Raw genomic sequence first — 22203 nt, 5'->3', positions numbered from 1 at the left:
TCCACCCCACTATAACCTCCACCCCACTATAACCTCCACCCCACTATAACCTCCACCCCACTATAACCTCCACCCCACTATAACCTCTAACAGTTCACCCCTGTGTTGTAATTGCACACTACTACCACCAGAGAGCAGTATAACTCCATGCAGTACTCAGTACTACCACCAGAGAGCAGTATAACTCCATGCAGTACTCAGTACTACCACCAGAGAGCAGTATAACTCCATGCAGTACTCAGTACTACCACCAGAGAGCTGTATAACTCCATGCAGTACTCAGTACTACCACCAGAGAGCAGTATAACACCATGCAGTACTCAGTACTACCACCAGAGAGCAGTATAACTCCATGCAGTACTCAGTACTACCACCAGAGAGCAGTATTACACCATGCAGTACTCAGTACTACCACCAGAGAGCAGTATTACACCATGCAGTACTCAGTACTACCACCAGAGAGCAGTATAACTCCATGCAGTACTCAGTACTACCACCAGAGAGCAGTATAACTCCATGCAGTACTCAGTACTACCACCAGAGAGCAGTATAACTCCATGCAGTACTCAGTACTACCACCAGAGAGCAGTATAACTCCATGCAGTACTCAGTACTACCACCAGAGAGCAGTATAACTCTATGCAGTACTCAGTACTACCACCAGAGAGCAGTATAACTCCATGCAGTACTCAGTACTACCACCAGAGAGCAGTATAACTCTATGCAGTACTCAGTACTACCACCAGAGAGCAGTATAACTCTATGCAGTACTCAGTACTACCACCAGAGAGCTGTATAACTCCATGCAGTACTCAGTACTACCACCAGAGAGCAGTATAACTCCATGCAGTACTCAGTACTACCACCAGAGAGCAGTATAACTCCATGCAGTACTCAGTACTACCACCAGAGAGCAGTATAACTCTATGCAGTACTCAGTACTACCACCAGAGAGCAGTATAACTCCATGCAGTACTCAGTACTACCACCAGAGAGCAGTATTACACCATGTTGACTTCAGGGCTAAAAGCAGACAGGAGTATTACTATCAAAGTCAAACACTAGATGGCACTTGTATGCCTATGTGTGTGTGTGTGTGTGTGTATGTGTCTCTCATGTTATGTATCCTGTCTGTGATTTAATGTTTGGCTTCCTCTCTTCAGCCATGCAGACGTCCATTACGATAACATCACTTTTCCAATCTCCATCAGATCAATAGGTAATGACTAGGTCTGTACGCAGAGAGAGAGAGAGAGAGAGAAAGGCAGACCTGGCTCTAGAGAAGACAGGCTATGTGCACACTGCCCCCTCAAAATGAGGTGGAAACTGAGCTGCACTTCCTAACCTCCTGCACAATGTATGACCATATTAGAGACACATTTTCCCTCCGATTACACAGATCCACAAACAATTCCAAAACAAACCCAATTTTGATAAACTCCCATATCTACTGGGTGAAATTCCACAGTGTGACATCACAGTAGCAAGATTTGTGACCTGTTGCCACAAGAAAAGGGCAACCAGTGAAGAACAAACACCATTGTAAATACAACCCATATTTATGTTTATTTATTTTCCCTTGTGTACTTTAACCATTTGTACATTGTTACAACACTGTATATATACATAATATGACATTTGTAATGTCTTTATTCTTTGGGAACATCTGTAAGTGTAATGTTTACTGTTAATTTTTATTGTTTATTTGACTTTTGTATATTATCTAGCCTCACTTGCTTTGGCAATGTTAACACATGTTTCCCATGACGATAAAGCCCCTTGAATTGAATTGAGAGACTCTAGCGAACATGAGGTCTCCTCAAAGGATGAGTCCCACATGGCTCCCTATATAGTGCACTACCACAGGGCTCTGGTCTAAAGTAGTGCACTACCACAGGGCTCTGGTCTAAAGTAGTGTGCACTACCACAGGGCCCTGGTCTAAAGTAGTGTGCACTACCACAGGGCCCTGGTCTAAAGTAGTGCACTACCACAGGGCTCTGGTCTAAAGTAGTGCACTACCACAGGGCCCTGGTCTAAAGTAGTGCACTACCATAGGGCTCTGGTCTAAAGTAGTGTGCACTACCACAGGGCCCTGGTCTAAAGTAGTGCACTACCACAGGGCTCTGGTCTAAAGTAGTGTGCACTACCACAGGGCCCTGGTCTAAAGTAGTGCACTACCACAGGGCTCTGGTCTAAAGTAGTGTGCACTACCACAGGGCCCTGGTCTAAAGTAGTGCACTACCACAGGGCTCTGGTCTAAAGTAGTGTGCACTACCACAGGGCTCTGGTCTAAAGTAGCGCACTACCATAGGGCCCTGGTCTAAAGTAGTGTGCACTACCACAGGGCTCTGGTCTAAAGTAGTGTGCACTACCATAGGGCCCTGGTCTAAAGTAGTGTGCACTACCACAGGGCCCTGGTCTAAAGTAGTGCACTACCATAGGGCTCTGGTCTAAAGTAGCGCACTACCATAGGGCCCTGATCTAAAGTAGCGCACTACCATAGGGCTCTGGTCTAAAGTAGTGCACTATCATAGGGCTCTGGTCTAAAGTAGTGCACTACCATAGGGCTCTGGTCTAAAGTAGTGTGCACTACCACAGGGCCCTGGTCTAAAGTAGTGCACTACCATAGGGCTCTGGTCTAAAGTAGCGCACTACCACAGGGCCCTGGTCTAAAGTAGCGCACTACCATAGGGCTCTGGTCTAAAGTAGCGCACTACCATAGGGCTCTGGTCTAAAGTAGTGCACTACCACAGGGCCCTGGTCTAAAGTAGTGCACTACCATAGGGCTCTGGTCTAAAGTAGTGTGCACTACCACAGGGCCCTGGTCTAAAGTAGTGTGCACTACCACAGGGCTCTGGTCTAAAGTAGTGTGCACTACCACAGGGCTCTGGTCTAAAGTAGCGCACTACCACAGGGCCCTGGTCTAAAGTAGTGCACTACCACAGGGCCCTGGTCTAAAGTAGTGCACTACCCTAGGGCCCTGGTCTAAAGTAGTGCACTATAAAGGGAATAGGGGGCCACAGCAAGCTTCCACAGCAAGCCAGCCGGTTACGCAGCAGCAGAAGCAAACCAACTGCAGCAGTAATGGAGGAAGGGTTGTTTAGAAACTTCTAGGTGCTTGTTAGATGAGTGCAGCTGGGACCTAAGTGCAGTAATAGTAGTGTTGGAGGCTTTAGAAACTGCAAGAAAATACCAGTACAGTTTCTATGAAGCCAGAGCAGTAAAATAGACAAGACAGTTCCTTTTTGTTACACGTCACAAAGCAGAGGACAGCTGGCCTCAACTCTCAGCGGCGGGTTAACGTCAATCCTTTATCATCGTCCAGGATCTCCTCGACTCGCTTTCTCTGTGTAGAGAGAAAAATAATATGAAGATGGGAAGAACTACCAGGCGGAGAGAGAAAGAGAGAGAAAGAGAGAGAGAGAGAGAAAAAAGAGAGAGAGTGAGAGGTAGAGGGGGGGAGGGAGATAGAGAGAGAGAGAGAGCGAGACAGAGGTAGAGGGAGAGAGAGCGATAGACACAGCGAGGGAGACAGAGGTAGAGAGAGAGAGAGATGGAGAACGAGAGAGAGATACTTTTGAGGAAGAGAATCATCTTTCGAGACTCACATCTGTCTGACAACAGCTGATAATCAGCTGAGGGGATGCGCTGCGCCAAACTGAACAAATTATGGGAATCAACAGGAGAGAGGGCGAGAGAGAGAGAGGGCGAGAGAGAGAGAGGGCGAGAGAGAGAGAGAGGGAGAGAGAGAGAGAGAGAGAGACAGAGAGAGAGAGAGGCAGAGAGAGGGCGAGAGAGAGAGAGAGAGAGGCAGAGAGAGAGAGGCAGAGAGGGCGAGAGACCGAGAGAGAGAGCGGCAGAGAGAGGGCGAGAGAGAGAGAGAGAGCGGCAGAGAGAGGGCGAGAGACCGAGAGAGAGAGCGGCAGAGAGAGGGCGAGAGACCGAGAGAGAGAGCGGCAGAGAGAGGGCGAGAGAGAGAGAGAGAGAGAGAGAGAGAGGCAGAGAGAGGGCGAGAGAGAGAGAGAGGCAGAGAGAGGGCGAGAGAGAGAGAGAGAGAGAGAGGCAGAGAGAGAGAGAGAGGCAGAGAGAGAGAGAGAGGCAGAGAGAGAGAGAGAGGCAGAGAGGGCGAGAGACCGAGAGACCGAGAGAGAGAGCGGCAGAGAGAGGGCGAGAGAGAGAGAGAGAGGCAGAGAGAGACCGAGAGAGTGAGAGGCAGAGAGAGGGCGAGAGAGAGAGAGAGAGAGAGGCAGAGAGAGGGCGAGAGAGAGAGAGAGAGAGGCAGAGAGAGGGCGAGAGAGAGAGAGAGGCAGAGAGAGATCGAGAGAGTGAGAGGCAGAGAGAGGGCGAGAGAGAGAGAGAGAGAGAGCGCGGCAGAGAGGGCGAGAGATCATGGGAGATGACGGCGGTCTCCCCGGACTCTCTCTCTACCTCTGTCTCCGACAACCGTTAATGATGAGTCCGTAGTGCTCAAAACATCCTGCCACACAGGCTTCTCTGGCCTTGTTGTCATAGTATCCCCATTCTCCTCCTCCACATCCCCCTCTCATCTCTCCAAATCAAATGTATTCATGAAACCCTTTTTACAAGCGCTTACACAGAAACCTAAAATCCCAGAGAGCAAGCAATGCAGATGTAGAAGCACAGTTGGAAAACCTCCCTAGAAAGGCAGGAACCTAGGAAGAAATCAGGCTTTCCCGCTGTCTGCCTCTCCTCCTCCTTCCACACAGGCTTCTCTGGCCTTGCTGTCACAGAACCCCCCTTTCCTCTCCCCTCTCCCCAGTTGGTCACATTTTGTTTAGCATTCTTCTTCTGGTAAACCAAAAGAATAGTTAAACACTTCCACACGCGTACACCCCCCCCCCCCCCCCCCCCCCCCACACACACACACACATAAACACTAGTCTGGGTACCAGTCTCCCTAACATTCCACTCCATGTACTTCGTGTCATATGCCGTTTGTCTTATACAGAGTGTAATAGCTCAATAGAGAGACTGGCAAACCACACACACACACACACACGACGGAGACAGGAAGTCCTTGTTGAACCACCTGTGTGTCTAATGTCTCTGTATGTCGGTGACATGTGGTCAGCATGCTGTCAAGGTTCACCTGTCTGACGCTGTTCAGTTACATATTTACATTTTCTAAAGTGCCTCGGCTCTGTGGAACAAATCACAGTTATTCACATTCAAATCAAAGTCATTCACATTCCCTTCACCTGCTGAGCTGAGATAGAGAAAGGGGTGACAGAGAAAGGCATATAAACTGTCTCTGCTGTCTTTGTCTCTCCTGTCTCTGTCTCTCCTGTCTCTGCTGTCTCTGTCTCTCCTGTCTCTGCTGTCTCTGTCTCTCCTGTCTCTCCTGTCTCTGCTGTCTCTGTCTCTCCTGTCTCTGCTGTCTCTGTCTCTCCTGTCTCTACTTTCTCTGTCTCTCCCTCTCTGTCTCTCCTGTCTCTGCTGTCTCTGTCTCTCCTGTCTCTACTTTCTCTGTCTCTCCCTCTCTGTCTCTCCTGTCTCTGCTGTCTCTGTCTCTCCTGTCTCTACTGTCTCTGTCTCTCCTGTCTCTGCCTCTCCTGTCTCTGCTGTCTCTGTCTCTCCTGTCTCTCCTGTCTCTGCTGTCTCTGTCTCTCCTGTCTCTGCTGTCTCTGTCTCTCCTGTCTCTTTCCCTGTCTGTCTCTCCTCTCTCTGTCTCTCCTCTCTCTGTCTCTCCTGTCTCTGCTCTCTCTGTCTCTCCTGTCTCTGCTGTCTCTGTCTCTCCTGTCTCTGCTGTCTCTGTCTCTCCTGTCTCTGCTGTCTCTGTCTCTCCTGTCTCTGTCTCTCCTTTCTCTGTCTTCTTCCCTGTCTGTCTCTCCTCTCTCTGTCTCTCCTCTCTCTGTCTCTCCTGTCTCTGTCTCTCCTGTCTCTGTCTCTCCTGTCTCTGTCTCTCCTGTCTCTGCTGTCTCTGTCTCTCCTGTCTCTACTTTCTCTGTCTCTCCTCTCCTCTGTCTCTCCTTTCTCTGTCTTCTTCCCTGTCTGTCTTCCCCCCCCCTCTCTTTCCCTCTCTATCCATTAATTTCAATGTATTGGCATGACGTAACAATGTACATATTGCCGAAGCGTAATTTGGAGATTACTTTACAATATGAACGTAATTAAAATAATAATAATCAAGATTGATTATTGTTGTTACTGTAGTCCCATTGGCAAAGGTCAAAATAACCAACACATTCAACAATAACAATAAACATACAGTAGAGTACATGTGCAGGTTGGTTGGTCTGTCAGACACTGTCCCTCATCTTATGACAGGCAGCAATGTCTCTGTAATGTCTCTCTCTCTCTGCGTGGGTTGAAGAGCGTGCAAAGCTGTCATCAAGGCAAAGGGTGGCTACTTTGAAGAATCTCAAATGTAAAATATATTTTCATTTGTTTAACTTCTTTTGGCCTGGGGGGCAGCATTGAGTAGCTTGGATGAATAAGGTGCCCAGAGTAAACTGCCTGCTACTCAGACCCAGAAGCTAAGGTATGCATAGTATTAGTAGATTTGGATAGAAAACACTCTGAAGTTTCTAAAACTGTTTGAATGATGTCTGTGAGTATAACAGAACTCATATGGCAGGCAAAAACCTGAGAAAGAAATACAACCAGGAAGTGGGAAATCTGAGGTTTGTATGTTTTCAAGTCTTTGCCTATCCAATATACAGTGTAAAATTTGGTCCGATTGCACTTCCTACGGCTTCAACTAGATCTCAACAGTCTTTAGAACCTTGTTTCAGGCTTCTACTGTGAAGGGGGAGAGAATAAGAGCTGATTGACTAAGAGGTCTGGCAGAATGCCATGAGCTCAGTCTCGCGTGCGCCCGTGACAGTTAGCAGCGTTCCTTTTCATTTCTAAAGACAAAGGAATTGTCCAGTTGGAATATTATTGAAAATTTATTATAAAAACATCCTAAAGATTGTTTCTATACATCGTTTGACATGTTTCTACGAACTGTAATGGAACTGTCGTCTGAACTAAGTGTCTGCGCCGTGTGAATTTGGATTCGTGAACTAAACGCGCAAACAAAAAGGAGGTATTTGGACATAAATGATGGACTTTATCGAACAAAACAAACATTTATTGTGGAACTGGGATTCCTGGGAGTGCATTCTGATGAAGATCATCAAAGGTAAGTGAATATTATAATGCTATTTCTGACTTCTGTTGACTCCACAGCATGGCAGGTATGGCTTGTTTGGTCTCTGAGCGCTGTATTCAGATTATTGCATGGTGTGCTTCTTCCGTAAAGGTTTTTTGAAATCTGACACAGCGGTTGCATTAAGGAGAAGTTTATCTATAATTCCATGCATTACACTTGTATCTTTTATCAATGTTTATTATTAGTATTTCTGTAAATTGATGTGGCTCTCTGCAAAATCACCGGATGTTTTGAAGGCAAAACATTACTGAACATAACGCGCCAATGTAAACTGAGATTTTTGGATATAAATATGAACTTTATCGAACAAAACATACATGTATTGTGCAACATGAAGTCCTATGAGTGTCATGTGATGAAGATCATCAAAGGTTAGTGATTCATTTTATCTCTTTCTGCTTTTTGTGACTCCTCTCTTTGGCTGGAAAAATGGCTGTGTTTTTCTGTGACTTGACACTGACCTAACATAATCACATGGTATGCTTTCGTCGTAAAGCCTTTTTGAAATCGGACACTGTGGTGGGATTAACAACAAGTGTATCTTTAAGATGGTGTATAATGAGATTTCTGTTTGAATTTGGCGCCCTGCACTTTCACTGGCTGTTGTCATATCGATCCCGTTAACGGGATTTCAGCCGTAAGAAGTTAACACTTTTTTGGTTACTACATGATTCCATATGCGTTATTTCATAGTTTTGATGTCTTCACTATTATTCTACAATGTAGAAAATAGTAAAAAATAAAGAAAAACCCTTGAATGAGTAGGTTGTGTCCACATTTTTGACTGGTACTGTAGGTTCTGGATGGCAGGAAGCTTGGCCCCAGTGATGTACTGGCCCGTACACACTACCCTCTATAGCGCCTTACGGTCAGATGCCGAGCAGTTGCCATACCAGGCGGTGATGCAACCGGTCAGGATGCTCTCTATGGTGCAGCTGTAGAACATTTTGAGGATCTGGAGACCCATGCCAAATCTTCAGTCCCCTGAGGGGGAAAAGGTGTTGTCGTGCCCTCTTCACAACTGTCTTGGTGTGTTTGGACCATGATAGTTTGTTGGTGATGTGGACACCAAGGAACTTGAAACTCTCAACCCGCTCCACTACAGCCCCATCGATGTGAATGTGGGCCTGTTCGGCCTGCCTTTTCCAATAGTCCACGATCAGCTGCTTTGTCTTGCTCACATTGAGGGAGAGGTTGTTGTCCTGGCACCACACTGCCAGGTCTCTGACCTCCTCCCTATAGGCTGTCTCATCGTTGTCGGTGATCAGGCCTACCACTGTTGTGTCGTCAGCAAACTTAATGATAGCGTTGGAGTCGTGTTTGGCGACACAGTTGTGGGTTAACAGGGAGTACAGGAGGGGACTAAGCACGCACCACTGAGGGGCCCTCATGTAAAGGATCAGCGTGGCAGATGTATTGTTGCCCTCCCTTACTACCTGGGGCGGCCCGTCAGGAAGTCCAGGATCCAGTTAAAGAGGGAGGTGTTTAGTCCCAGGGTCCTTAGCTTAGTGATGAGCTTTGTGGGCACTATGTTGTTGAACACTGAGTTGTAGTCAATGAACAGCATTCTCACATAGGTGTTCCTTTTGTCCAGGTGGGAAAGGGCAGTGTGGAGTGCGATTGAGATTGCGTCACCTTTGGATCTGTTTGGGCGGTATGCAAATTGCAGTGGGTCTAGAGTTTTGGGACCGATGGTTTTGATGTGAGCCAGGACCAGCCTTTCAAAGCACTTCGTGGCTACCGACGTGAGTGCTACGGGGCAGTAATAATTTAGTCAGGTTACCTTCGCTTTCTTGGGCACAGGGATTATGGTGGTTAAAGGTCTTGCTCACATTGGCTACGGACAGCGTGATCACACAGTCGTCTGGAACAGCTGGTGCTCTCATGCATGCTTCAGTGTTGCTTTAGCTCCTTTGGTAGGCTCGAGTCACTGGGCAGCTTGCAGCTGGGTTTCCCTTTGTAGTCCATAAAATGTTTCATGCCCTGCCACATCCAACTAGTGTCAGAACCAGTGTAATAGGATTCAATCTTAGTCCTGTATTGATGCGTCGCCTGTTTGATGGTTCGTCTGAGGGCATAGCAGGATTTCTTATAAGCGTCCGGATTAGTGGCCCGCTCTAGCCTTTAGTTCAGTGCGGATGTTGCCTTTAATCCATGACTTCTGGTTGGGAAATGTACGTATGGTCACTGTGGGGACGATGTCGTCGATGCACTTATTGATGAAGCCGATGACTGAGGTGGTGTACTCCCCAATGCCATTGGATGAATCATGGAACATATTCCAGTCTGTGCTGCAAAACAGTCCTGTAGCGTAGCATTCACTTCATCTGACCACTTCCGTGTTGAGAGAGTCACTAGTACTTCCTGCTTTAGTGTTTGCTTGTAAGCAGGAATCAGAAGGATAGAATTATGGTCAGATTTGCCAAATGGAAGGCGAGGGAGAGCTTTGTTTGTGTCTATGTGTGTGGAGTACAGGTGATCTAGAGTTTTTTCCCCCTCTGGTTGCACATTTAACATGTTGATAGAAATGAGGTAAAACTGATTTAAGTTTGCCTGCATTAAGGTCCCCGGCCACTAGGAGCGCCGCTTCTGGATGAGCATTTTGTTGTTTGCTTATGTCCTTATACAGCTGGTTGAGTACGGTCTTAGTTCCAGCATCGGTTTGTAGTGGTAAATAGACGGCTACGAATAATATAGATGAGAACTCTCTTGGTAGATAGTGTGGTCTACAGCTTATCATGAGGTAGTCTATCTCAGGCGAGCAATACCTCGAGACTTCTTTAATATTAGACATCGTGCACCAGCTGTTATTGACAAATAGACACACACCCCCACCCCTCGTCTTAACAGACTGTCACGTTCGTCGTATGAATCGGATGAAGGTGCAGCATGGTATGCGTCCATTCTTCTTAAATAAAGAAAGAACACTGAACAAACTAACAAAACAAAAAAACGAACGAAACGTGAAGCTATATGAAATAGTGCAGACAGGCAACTAAACATAGAATAAGATCCCACAAACACCAAAGGGAAATGGCTACCTAAATATGATCCCCAATCAGAGACAACGATAAACAGCTGCCTCTGATTGGGAACCATATCAGGCCACCATAAACATACAAGTACCTAGACAATACAAAACCCCTAGACAATACAAAAACTAGCGTAATCCACCCTAGTCACACCCTGACCTAACCAAAATATAAAGAAAACAGATCTCTCAGGTCAGGGCATGACACAGACGTAGCTGCTCTGTCCTGGGTCACTGTATTTTAGATCTTTCCAAAAACTGAAATGCTTTAAAAAATATATATATATTATTATTGGATATTGGCCTAATTCTGCCCTGCATGCATTGTTTGTAGTTTTCCTCTGGAGGAGAATCTTACAGAACGCTGCAAGCAGGGTTTCAATGGGGTGTTTGTCCCACTGCAAGTGGACCTCGCTGCCATAATGTGCATATTGCTCTCTTTCCATCTCACCCTCTGTCCCTCCTCTCTGTCTCACCCTCTGTTCCTCCTCTCTGTCTCACCCTCTGTCCCTCCTCTCTGTCTCACCCTCTGTCCCTCCTCTCTGTCACTCCTCTCTGTCTCTCCGTCTCACCCTCTGTCTCACCCTCTGTCTCTCCGTCTCTCCGTCTCACCCTCCGTCTCTCCGTCTCACCCTCCGTCTCTCCGTCTCACCCTCCGTCTCTCCGTCTCTCCGTCTCACCCTCCGTCTCTCCGTCTCACCCTCCGTCTCTCCGTCTCACCCTCCGTCTCTCCGTCTCACCCTCCGTCTCTCCGTCTCACCCTCCGTCTCTCCGTCTCACCCTCCGTCTCTCCGTCTCACCCTCCGTCTCTCCGTCTCACCCTCCGTCTCTCCGTCTCACCCTCCGTCTCTCCGTCTCACCCTCCGTCTCTCCGTCTCACCCTCCGTCTCTCCGTCTCACCCTCCGTCTCTCCGTCTCACCCTCCGTCTCTCCGTCTCACCCTCCGTCTCTCCGTCTCACCCTCCGTCTCTCCGTCTCACCCTCCGTCTCTCCGTCTCACCCTCTGTCCCTCCTCTCTGTCTCACCCTCTGTCCCTCCTCTCTGTCTCTCCGTCTCACCCTCTGTCTCACCCTCTGTCTCACCCTCTGTCTCACCCTCTGTCTCACCCTCTGTCTCACCCTCTGTCTCTCCGTCTCACCCTCTGTCTCACCCTCCGTCTCTCCGTCTCACCGTCTCACCCTCTCACTGTCTCACCCTCCGTCTCTCCGTCTCACCCTCCGTCTCTCCGTCTCACCCTCCGTCTCTCCGTCTCACCCTCTGTCCCTCCTCTCTGTCTCACCCTCTGTCCCTCCTCTCTGTCACTCCTCTCTGTCTCTCCGTCTCACCCTCTGTCTCACCCTCTGTCTCTCCGTCTCACCCTCCGACCCTCTGTCTCACCCTCCGTCTCTCCGTCTCACCCTCTGTCTCACCCTCCGTCTCTCCGTCTCACCCTCCGTCTCACCCTCTGTCTCACCCTCTGTCTCACCCTCCGTCTCACCCTCTGTCTCTCCGTCTCACCCTCTGTCTCACCCTCTGTCTCTCCGTCTCACCCTCTGTCTCACCCTCTGTCTCTCCGTCTCACCCTCTGTCTCACCCTCTGTCTCTCCGTCTCACCCTCTGTCTCACCCTCCGTCTCTCCGTCTCACCCTCTGTCTCACCCTCCGTCTCTCCGTCTCACCCTCCGTCTCTCCGTCTCACCCTCCGTCTCTCCGTCTCACCCTCCGTCTCTCCGTCTCACCCTCCGTCTCTCCGTCTCACCCTCCGTCTCTCCGTCTCACCCTCCGTCTCTCCGTCTCACCCTCCGTCTCACCCTCCGTCTCTCCCTCCGTCTCTCCGTCTCACCGTCTCACCCTCTCACCGTCTCACCCTCCGTCTCTCCGTCTCACCCTCCGTCTCTCCGTCTCACCCTCCGTCTCTCCGTCTCACCCTCTGTCCCTCCTCTCTGTCCCTCCTCTCTGTCACTCCTCTCTGTCTCTCCGTCTCACCCTCTGTCTCACCCTCTGTCTCTCCGTCTCACCCTCCGTCTCTCCGTCTCACCCTCCGTCTCTCCGTCTCACCCTCCGTCTCTCCGTCTCACCCTCCGTCTCTCCGTCTCACCCTCCGTCTCTCCGTCTCACCCTCCGTCTCTCCGTCTCACCCTCCGTCTCTCCGTCTCACCCTCCGTCTCTCCGTCTCACCCTCCGTCTCACCCTCCGTCTCTCCGTCTCACCCTCCGTCTCTCCGTCTCACCCTCCGTCTCTCCGTCTCACCCTCCGTCTCTCCGTCTCACCCTCCGTCTCTCCGTCTCACCCTCCGTCTCTCCGTCTCACCGTCTCTCCGTCTCACCCTCTCACCCTCTCACCCTCTCACCCTCTCACCCTCCGTCTCTCCGTCTCACCCTCCGTCTCTCCGTCTCACCCTCCGTCTCTCCGTCTCACCCTCCGTCTCTCCGTCTCACCGTCTCGCCCTCCGTCTCTCCGTCTCGCCCTCCGTCTCTCCGTCTCGCCCTCCGTCTCTCCGTCTCGCCCTCCGTCTCTCCGTCTCGCCCTCCGTCTCGCCCTCCGTCTCTCCGTCTCGCCCTCCGTCTCTCCGTCTCGCCCTCCGTCTCTCCGTCTCGCCCTCCGTCTCTCCGTCTCACCCTCCGTCCCTCCTCTCCGTCTCACCCTCCGTCCCTCCTCTCCGTCTCTCCGTCTCTCCGTCTCACCCTCCGTCTCTCCGTCTCACCCTCCGTCTCTCCGTCTGTCCCTCCGTCTCTCCGTCCGTCCCTCCTCTCCGTCTCACCCTCCGTCCCTCCTCTCCGTCTCACCCTCCGTCCCTCCTCTCCGTCTCACCCTCCGTCCCTCCTCTCCGTCTCTCCGTCTCACCCTCCGTCTCTCCGTCTCACCCTCCGTCTCTCCGTCTCACCCTCCGTCCCTCCTCTCCGTCTCACCCTCCGTCCCTCCTCTCCGTCTCTCCGTCTCACCCTCCGTCTCACCCTCCGTCTCTCCGTCTCACCCTCCGTCTCTCCGTCTGTCCCTCCTCTCCGTCTCACCCTCTGTCCCTCCTCTCCGTCTCACCCTCTGTCCCTCCTCTCCGTCTCACCCTCCGTCTCACCCTCCGTCTCTCCGTCTCACCCTCCGTCTCACCCTCCGTCTCTCCCTCCGTCTCTCCCTCCGTCTCTCCCTCCGTCTCTCCCTCCGTCTCTCCCTCCGTCTCTCCCTCCGTCTCTCCCTCCGTCTCTCCCTCCGTCTCTCCCTCCGTCTCTCCCTCCGTCTCTCCCTCCGTCTCACCCTCCGTCTCACCCTCCGTCTCTCCCTCCGTCTCTCCCTCCGTCTCTCCCTCCGTCTCTCCCTCCGTCTCTCCCTCCGTCTCTCCCTCCGTCTCACCCTCTGTCTCTCCGTCTCACCCTCTGTCTCTCCGTCTCACCCTCTGTCTCTCACCTTCTGTCCATCCTCTCTATCTCTGTGGCTCCCTCTCTGTCTCTCTTCTCTCTCTCCTGGTATCTACACCCCTGACAGTGGTGGCAGGCATTTGGTCGGTAGCGTTGTGACTCATTAAGAAGACTGTCAACCCAGGTGTAGCCTCCAGAGTGCTGTGTGTGTGTGTGTATATACACTGCTCAAAAAAATAAAGGGAACACTTAAAAAACACAATGTAACTCCAAGTCAATCACACTTCTGTGAAATCAAACTGTCCACTTAGGAAGCAACACTGATTGACAATAAATTTCACATGCTGTTGTGCAAATGGAATAGACAAAAGGTGGAAATTATAGGCAATTAGCAAGACACCCCCCAAAACAGGAGTGATTCTGCAGGTGGTGACCACAGACCACTTCTCAGTTCCTATGCTTCCTGGCTGATGTTTTGGTCACTTTTGAATGCTGGCGGTGCTCTCACTCTAGTGGTAGCATGAGACGGAGTCTACAACCCACACAAGTGGCTCAGGTAGTGCAGTTCATCCAGGATGGCACATCAATGCGAACTGTGGCAAAAAGGTTTGCTGTGTCTGTCAGCGTAGTGTCCAGAGCATGCAGGCGCTACCAGGAGACAGGCCAGTACATCAGGAGACGTGGAGGAGGCCGTAGGAGGGCAACAACCCAGCAGCAGGACCGGTACCTCCGCCTTAGTGCAAGGAGGTGCACTGCCAGAGCCCTGCAAAATGACCTCCAGCAGGCCACAAATGTGCATGTGTCTGCTCAAACGGTCAGAAACAGACTCCATGAGGGTGGTATGAGGGCCCGACGTCCACAGGTGGGGGTTGTGCTTACAGCCCAACACCGTGCAGGACGTTTGGCATTTGCCAGAGAACACCAAGATTGGCAAATTCGCCACTGGCGCCCTGTGCTCTTCACAGATGAAAGCAGGTTCACACTGAGCACATGAGCACATGTGACAGACGTGACAGAGTCTGGAGACGCCGTGGAGAACGTTCTGCTGCCTGCAACATCCTCCAGCATGACCGGTTTGGCGATGGGTCAGTCATGGTGTGGGGTGGCATTTCTTTGTGGGGCAGCACAGCCCTCCATGTGCTCGCCAGAGGTAGCCTGACTGCCATTAGGTACCGAGATGAGATCCTCAGACCCCTTGTGAGACCATATGCTGACACATGCACATTTGTGGCCTGCTGGAGGTCATTTTGCAGGGCTCTGGCAGTGCACCTCCTTGCACTAAGGCGGAGGTACCGGTCCTGCTGCTGGGTTGTTGCCCTCCTACGGCCTCCTCCACGTCTCCTGATGTACTGGCCTGTCTCCTGGTAGCGCCTGCATGCTCTGGACACTACGCTGACAGACACAGCAAACCTTTTTGCCACAGTTCGCATTGATGTGTCATCCTGGATGAACTGCACTACCTGAGCCACTTGTGTGGGTTGTAGACTCCGTCTCATGCTACCACTAGAGTGAGAGCACCGCCAGCATTCAAAAGTGACCAAAACATCAGCCAGGAAGCATAGGAACTGAGAAGTGGTCTGTGGTCACCACCTGCAGAATCACTCCTGTTTTGGGGGGTGTCTTGCTAATTGCCTATAATTTCCACCTTTTGTCTATTCCATTTGCACAACAGCATGTGAAATTTATTGTCAATCAGTGTTGCTTCCTAAGTGGACAGTTTGATTTCACAGAAGTGTGATTGACTTGGAGTTACATTGTGTTGTTTAAGTGTTCCCTTTATTTTTTTGAGCAGTGTATATATATATATCACTTATCATATCAACGCTGAGACAGAACAGAAATAGCAAACATCTCGAAAGGCAAATATGACTTAATGTAATCTTCCCAGACAGACATGTGTACCTCAAATCATCAAGACGAGGGAATTCAGTTTAAAGAGTCTACGTCAATCTAAGTAACACAATAAAAAGTGGCTATAAAAATCTTTCAGTTTAAGCCAGAGACATCTTCCACCGATGTAAGACTTCCGCAAACGAATGGAAGCATGGAGGTGGTTCTCCGTTTTGGTAACCCATACAAACGAATGGAAGCATGGAGGTGGTTCTCCGTTTTGGTAAGCCATACAAACTAATGGAAGCATGGAGGTGGCTCTCCGTTTCGGTAACCCATACAAACGAATGGAAGCATGGAGGTGGCTCTCCGTTTCGGTAACCCATACAAACAAATGGAAGCATGGAGGTGGCTCTCCGATTCGGTAACCCATACAAACGAATGGAAGCATGGAGGTGGCTCTCCGATTCGGTAACCCATACAAACGAATGGAAGCATGGAGGTGGCTCTCCGTTTCAGTAACCCATACAAACGAATGGAAGCATGGAGGTGGCTCTCCGTTTCGGTAACCCATACAAACGAATGGAAGCATGGAGGTGGCTCTCCGTTTCGGTAACCCATACAAACGAATGGAAGCATGGAGGTGGCTCTCCGTTTCGGTAACCCATACAAACGAATGGAAGCATGGAGGTGGCTCTCCGTTTCGGTAACCCATACAAACGAATGGAAGCATGAAGGTGGTTCTCCGTTTCGGTAACCCATACAAACGAATGGAAGCATGGAGGTGGCTCTCCGTTTCGGTAACCCATACAAAACGAATGGAAGCATGGAGGTAGTTCTCCGTTTTGGTAACCTATACAAACGAATGGAAGCAAAGAGGTAGTTCTCCGTTTTGGTAACCCATACAAACGAATGGAAGCAAAGAGGTAGTTCTCCGTTTTGGTAACCTATACAAACGAATGGAAGCATGGAGGTGGCTCTCCGTTTGGGTAACCCATACAAACGAATGGAAGCATGAAGGTGGTTCTCCGTTTTGGTAACCCATACAAACGAATGGAAGCATGGAGGTGGCTCTCCGTTTGGGTAACCCATACAAACGAATGGAAGCATGGAGGTGGTTCTCCGTTTTGGTAACCCATACAAACGAATGGAAGCATGGAGGTGGTTCTCCGTTTTGGTAACCCATACAAACGAATGGAAGCATGGAGGTGGTTCTCCGTTTTGGTAACCCATACAAACGAATGGAAGCATGGAGGTGGTTCTCCGTTTTGGTAACCCATACAAACGAATGGAAGCATGGAGGTAGTTTTGTGTCAACACAAATAAAGGGTTAAATATGTGTACAAACAAACTAACATATGTCCTGAACTTTCTTATATCTCATAGATAGAGGACAGACACTTCAAAACCTTATTCCTTATTATCATTTTTTGGGACTGTATTTTTTGGCATTGATGAATGTGTTTTTTTAAATGTTTTTTTTTTTTTTCATTCCTAAATGGGTCCTAAAATACTCAATCAAATAGCAAAATGACCCATGGTATGACCATCTTAAAACAACTTAATATGTCAGTGTAGTAACCCCAACGGCTTAGACCACAGGTGTCAAACTCATTCCACAGGGGGCCGAGTGTCTGCGGGTTTTCGCTCCTCCCTTATACTTGATTGATGAATTAACATCACTAATTAGTTAGGAACTCCCCACACCTGGTTGTCTAGGGCTTTATTGAAAGGAAAAACCAAAAACCTGCAGACACTAGGCCCTCCGTGGAATGAGTTTGACACCCCTGGCTTAGACTGTCAGAGCTATTAAACACACAGAGGCTCCTTCCTGCAGCACACACACACACACACGGAAACATACATAAATAGACACACACACACACACACACACACACATTCCAATCTGTGCTGCAAAACAGTCCTGTAGCGTAACATTCACTTCATCTGACCACTTCCGTATTGAGCGAGTCACACACACACACACACACACACTGTTTTCTTTCCAAGGGAAAGGAGGGGGGAGATATGGAGGGAATAGGGAGGGGCTGTTAAACCCACCTGCAGCTTGTCCAGACAATCGATGGCATTTATCTTGCTTTCCTCCGTTGGCAGCAGCAACTCAAGACGGACGGCGGTTTGGGCGTTGGACTGGCACGAAATCATTAGATTGATTTCCTGGGTCTGCATGGACGGATAGACGGATGGAGGGATGGATGGGTGGGGGGGGGGGGGGTGGAGGGAAGGATCGATGGAGGGAGGGAGATATGCACAAACAGGGAAACATAGTTTTCAGGTCCATAGAGCAGAGACCTTGAATTATTGTGGTTCAGGCCTCATGAAGTAGAGACCTTGAAGTATTATGGTTCAGGCCTCATGGAGTAGAGACCTTGAACTATTATGGTTCAGGCCTCATTGAGTAGAGACCTTGAAGTATTGTGGTTCAGGCCTCATGGAGTAGAGACCTTGAAGTATTGTCGTTCAGGCCTCATGGAGTAGAGACCATTTAGTATTGTGGTTCAGGCCTCATGGAGTAGAGACCATTTAGTATTGTGGTTCAGGCCTCATGGAGTAGAGACCTTGAAGTGTTGTGGTTCAGGCCTCATGGAGTAGAGACCTTTCAGTATTGTGGTTCGGGCCTCATGGAGTAGAGACCTTTCAGTATTGTGGTTCAGGCCTCATGGAGTAGAGACCATTTAGTATTGTGGTTCAGGCCTCATGGAGTAGAGACCTTTCAGTATTGTGGTTCAGGCCTCATGGAGTAGAGACCTTGAAGTATTGTGGTTCAGGCCTCATGGAGTAGAGACCTTTCAGTATTGTGGTTCAGGCCTCATGGAGTAGAGACCTTGAAGTATTGTGGTTCAGGCCTCATGGAGTAGAGACCTTTCAGTATTGTGGTTCAGGCCTCATGGAGTAGAGACCTTGAAGTATTGTGGTTCAGATCTCATGGAGTAGAGACCTTGAAGTATTGTGGTTCAGGCCTCATGGAGTAGAGACCATTTAGTATTGTGGTTCAGGCCTCGTGGAGTAGAGACCTTGAAGTATTATGGTTCAGGCCTCATGGAGTAGAGACCTTGAAGTATTGTGGTTCAGGCCTCATGGAGTAGAGACCATTTAGTATTGTGGTTCAGGCCTCATGGAGTAGAGACCTTGAAGTATTATGGTTCAGGCCGCATGGAGTAGAGACCTTGAAGTATTGTGGTTCAGTCCTCATGGAGTAGAGACCATTTAGTATTGTGGTTCAGGCCCAGTAATTGACATCATAATGATTGATAGTACCACTCTGATGAAGAGGGGGGCCAGAGGAAGGGTAAACAATTACAATAGAATTGAATAGGATAACAGGCTTACATGTTTCTCACATGAAACTTCTACAGTGGATTTCTAGTAGGCTAGCATCACTGTTGTTGTGTGCAGAGGGGAATTATAGCCTAGCAAATGATCATGGAACAGTTCAATTCATCTTAATTAAAAAATATTAAATAAATAAAAATGTGAATATGATGACAAGAGGTACTTCCCAAATTAGATTGATTTCCTCGGTCTGCACGGAGGGATGGATGGAGATATGCACAGACGGGGAAACATATTATTCAGACCTCATGGAGCGGAAGCCAATTATTAATGCGGTTCAGGCCCACTAATTGACATCGTGACATCATAATTAAGAGGGATGGCAGAGGAAGAGAGAGAAGAAGAAAAAAAAATAAGATAATTGACTTCTTACCAAAGGAACTTTCTAAAGTGGATTTAAAGGTAGGATTGTTTTCACTGTGTGTACAGTCAAACGCATGACAAGAAGCCGTTACATCGATGAGAGTAAAACAAATCTGTGTGTGCATATGGAGACAGACGGCACCCTATTCCCTATCATTCTGTGTACGAGACAACTTTTGATCAGGGGCCCATAGGAATATTGTCAAAAATAGGGGCACATATATATATATATATAAAGAATAGGGTGCCGTTTTGGAACAGAACGAGGGGGAGGATATTCTTACCCTCATACTCCGATACTGCAGTCTCATCTGTCGAACTCTGTTGCGGGCTTCCGCGGCCTTCAGTTGTCCTATGATCAGGTCTTGCCGTCTCTTCTCTTCCTCGTCCCTCTCGTCGCAGTGATGATGACCGACACTTGTATGTCTCTTCCCCCCGGCCCCGGAAGACTGCCAGGCGGACACCCGCTGCCGAGACATCGCCATCCAGGTCTTCGCCTCTTTCGGCGGCTCCTCGTAGGCCAGGTACCGGGCCCGCTGCTGCGGACACATCCGCTTCACCTCCTCTTTAGTCGCGCTTGATCTCCTCCGGTTGCCACAGGTACTGGGCTTGTTGTCACTTTTTGACGACATATCGATAGGCCTACTGGTTTCAAAATGAATAGGTATATCTTACCAAATACAATTTTGACAGTTTGTTTGTTACTTTTTGAAATGTTGCATATTTTAAAATATTGGTGTTTCCACAACAATGTAGCGAACTGTTGATACAGTAGCATACAGTGGCCAGTCAGCAACAGTAGCAAACACAAAACTGCACTCAATGTCAACATTTATCATCACGTAAGTTCAGTAAAAAGCGGGAGATACACTAATTTCAGCAACGCATTTCAAGAAAAGTATTGAATGTTGTTTTACCTTTCAGAGAGGGGGGGAAATGAAGTCGAGATCACACACACGGCGCCGTGTTGTTTACTGCCGTTGTCATAGAAACATGCTCGGCTACCACATTCCGTGGCTAACCTCTTCCGCATCGCGCTGGTGTGCCAAACTGTGCCTAGTTAGACGCTGATATTGACTTTTGATAAAGTTATTTTTGTTGTTGTCATGAGCCATGAAAATATGATTGATCTATTCGCTTTTCTTCTTGTGTCTGTTGTGGAGGCACCTTTGGAGTGAAATTAGACTCGTTGTTTGTGTAACAGTGTGGACGTGCATGCCGTTGTGGTGATGATGACTGATGGTTTTTCTCGGAACTGATTGATTTACTTTACGTAGCAGTTTATGATAACTAACTTGGCAGGTTAGGATAATTAACATAACAGATGAGGATAATTAACAGAGCAGGTTAGGATAATTAATATAGCAGGTTAAGATAATTAACGGAGCAGATTAGGAGAATTAACATAACATGTTAGGGTAATTAACATAGAAAATTAGGAATATTAACATAGCAGGTTCGAGAATTAACGTAGAAGGTTAGGAGAATTAACATAACAGGTTAGGAAAATTAACATAACAGGTTAGGAAAATTAACATAGCAGGTTAGGATAATTAACATAACAGGTTATGATAATGAACGTAGCAGGTTAATGTAGCAGGTTAGGATAATTTAAGTAGAAGGTTAGGCGAATTAAAGTAGGAGTTTAGGAAAATTAACAAGGCAGGTTAAGATAATTAAGCTAAGGTTAGGAAAAGGGTTAGGATTAGATTTTGCTTTAGCTAAAATTCTACAACTGTAAATTAAATTCTTAAATATACAAACAAGAAATAAGAAGAACACAGAAAGTAAGAAGCTATATACAGGGTCAGTACCATATTAACAATGTACAGGGACACTGGAGTGATGGAGGTAGATATGTATAGGGAGAAGGGGACAGGGATACTGGAGTGATGGAGGTAGATATGTATAGGGGGAAGGTGACTATATACAGGGTCAGTACCATATTAACAATGTACAGGGATACTGGAGTGATTGAGGTAGATATGTAGAGGGGTAAGGTGACTATTTACAGGGTCAATTCCATATTAATAATGTACAGGGATACCGGAGTGATGGAGGTAGATATGTATAAGGGTAAGGTGACAGGGATACTGGAGTGATGGAGGTAGATATGTATAAGGGTAAGGTGACAGGGATACTGGAGTGATGGAGGTAGATATGTATAGGGGTAAGGGGACTAGGCCTCAGGATGCATGATAAACAGAGTAGCAGCAGCGTAAATGATGGAGGTAGATATGTAGAGGGGTAAGGTGACTAGGCCTCAGGATGCATGATAAACAGAGTAGCAGCAGCGTAAATGATGGAGGTAGATATGTAGAGGGGTAAGGGGACTAGGCATCAGGATGCATGATAAACAGAGTAGCAGCAGCGTAAATGATGGAGGTAGATATGTAGAGGGGTAAGGTGACTAGGCCTCAGGATGCATGATAAACAGAGTAGCAGCAGCGTAAATGATGGAGGTAGATATGTAGAGGGGTAAGGTGACTAGGCCTCAGGATGCATGATAAACAGAGTAGCAGCAGCGTAAATGATGGAGGTAGATATGTAGAGGGGTAAGGGGACTAGGCCTCAGGATGCATGATAAACAGAGTAGCAGCAGCGTAAATGATGGAGGTAGATATGTAGAGGGGTAAGGTGACTAGGCCTCAGGATGCATGATAAACAGAGTAGCAGCAGCGTAAATGATGGAGGTAGATATGTAGAGGGGTAAGGTGACTAGGCCTCAGGATGCATGATAAACAGAGTAGCAGCAGCGTACATGATGGAGGTAGATATGTAGAGGGGTAAGGTGACTAGGCCTCAGGATGCATGATAAACAGAGTAGCAGCAGCGTAAATGATGGAGGTAGATATGTAGAGGGGTAAGGTGACTAGGCCTCAGGATGCATGATAAACAGAGTAGCAGCAGCGTAAATGATGGAGGTAGATATGTAGAGGGGTAAGGGGACTAGGCATCAGGATGCATGATAAACAGAGTAGCAGCAGCGTAAATGATGGAGGTAGATATGTAGAGGGGTAAGGGGACTAGGCCTCAGGATGCATGATAAACAGAGTAGTAGCAGCGTAATGATGGAGGTAGATATGTAGAGGGGTAAGGTGACTAGGCCTCAGGATGCA

General features: G+C 48.4%; 1 protein-coding gene across 2 annotated transcripts; it reads right to left on the bottom strand.

Annotated features, from left to right (window-relative positions):
• Positions 1-872: 872 nt before the first annotated feature.
• On the bottom strand, positions 873-20278 carry LOC129861368 (uncharacterized). Of its 2 annotated transcripts, XM_055932750.1 has the most exons (4): positions 20002-20278; positions 19369-19729; positions 17429-17551; positions 873-3347 (listed from the first exon to the last, which is right to left on the bottom strand). In XM_055932750.1, exons 1-4 carry the CDS (start codon positions 20115-20117, stop codon positions 3288-3290), a joined length of 660 nt encoding a protein of 219 aa, XP_055788725.1. In that variant the 5' UTR covers positions 20118-20278; the 3' UTR covers positions 873-3287. The 2 variants fall into 2 exon arrangements, with proteins under 2 accessions (XP_055788725.1, XP_055788724.1); XM_055932749.1 differs by lacking the exon at positions 873-3347 and having other exon boundaries at positions 17172-17551.
• Positions 20279-22203: the final 1925 nt, after the last annotated feature.

Source organism: Salvelinus fontinalis, chromosome 8 (assembly GCF_029448725.1).
Source record: "Salvelinus fontinalis isolate EN_2023a chromosome 8, ASM2944872v1, whole genome shotgun sequence".
NCBI classification, from domain to species: Eukaryota; Metazoa; Chordata; class Actinopteri; order Salmoniformes; family Salmonidae; genus Salvelinus; species Salvelinus fontinalis.
The sequence above is the reverse complement of the archived record's forward strand: the minus strand, read 5'-3'. Positions and strand labels throughout refer to the sequence as shown.

Bases quoted from the DNA above. Each gene is read 5' to 3' on its own strand.
- LOC129861368 (XM_055932749.1), bottom strand. From the start codon at position 20,117: ATGCGGAAGAGGTTAGCCACGGAATGTGGTAGCCGAGCATGTTTCTAT. The intron at 19,730-20,001 runs GTAAAACAACAT...TTTTGAAACCAG, and splicing joins TTTCCCCCCCTCTCTGAAAG to TAGGCCTATCGATATGTCGT. The intron at 17,552-19,368 runs GTAAGAATATCC...CCGTCCATGCAG, and splicing joins TGCAGTATCGGAGTATGAGG to ACCCAGGAAATCAATCTAAT.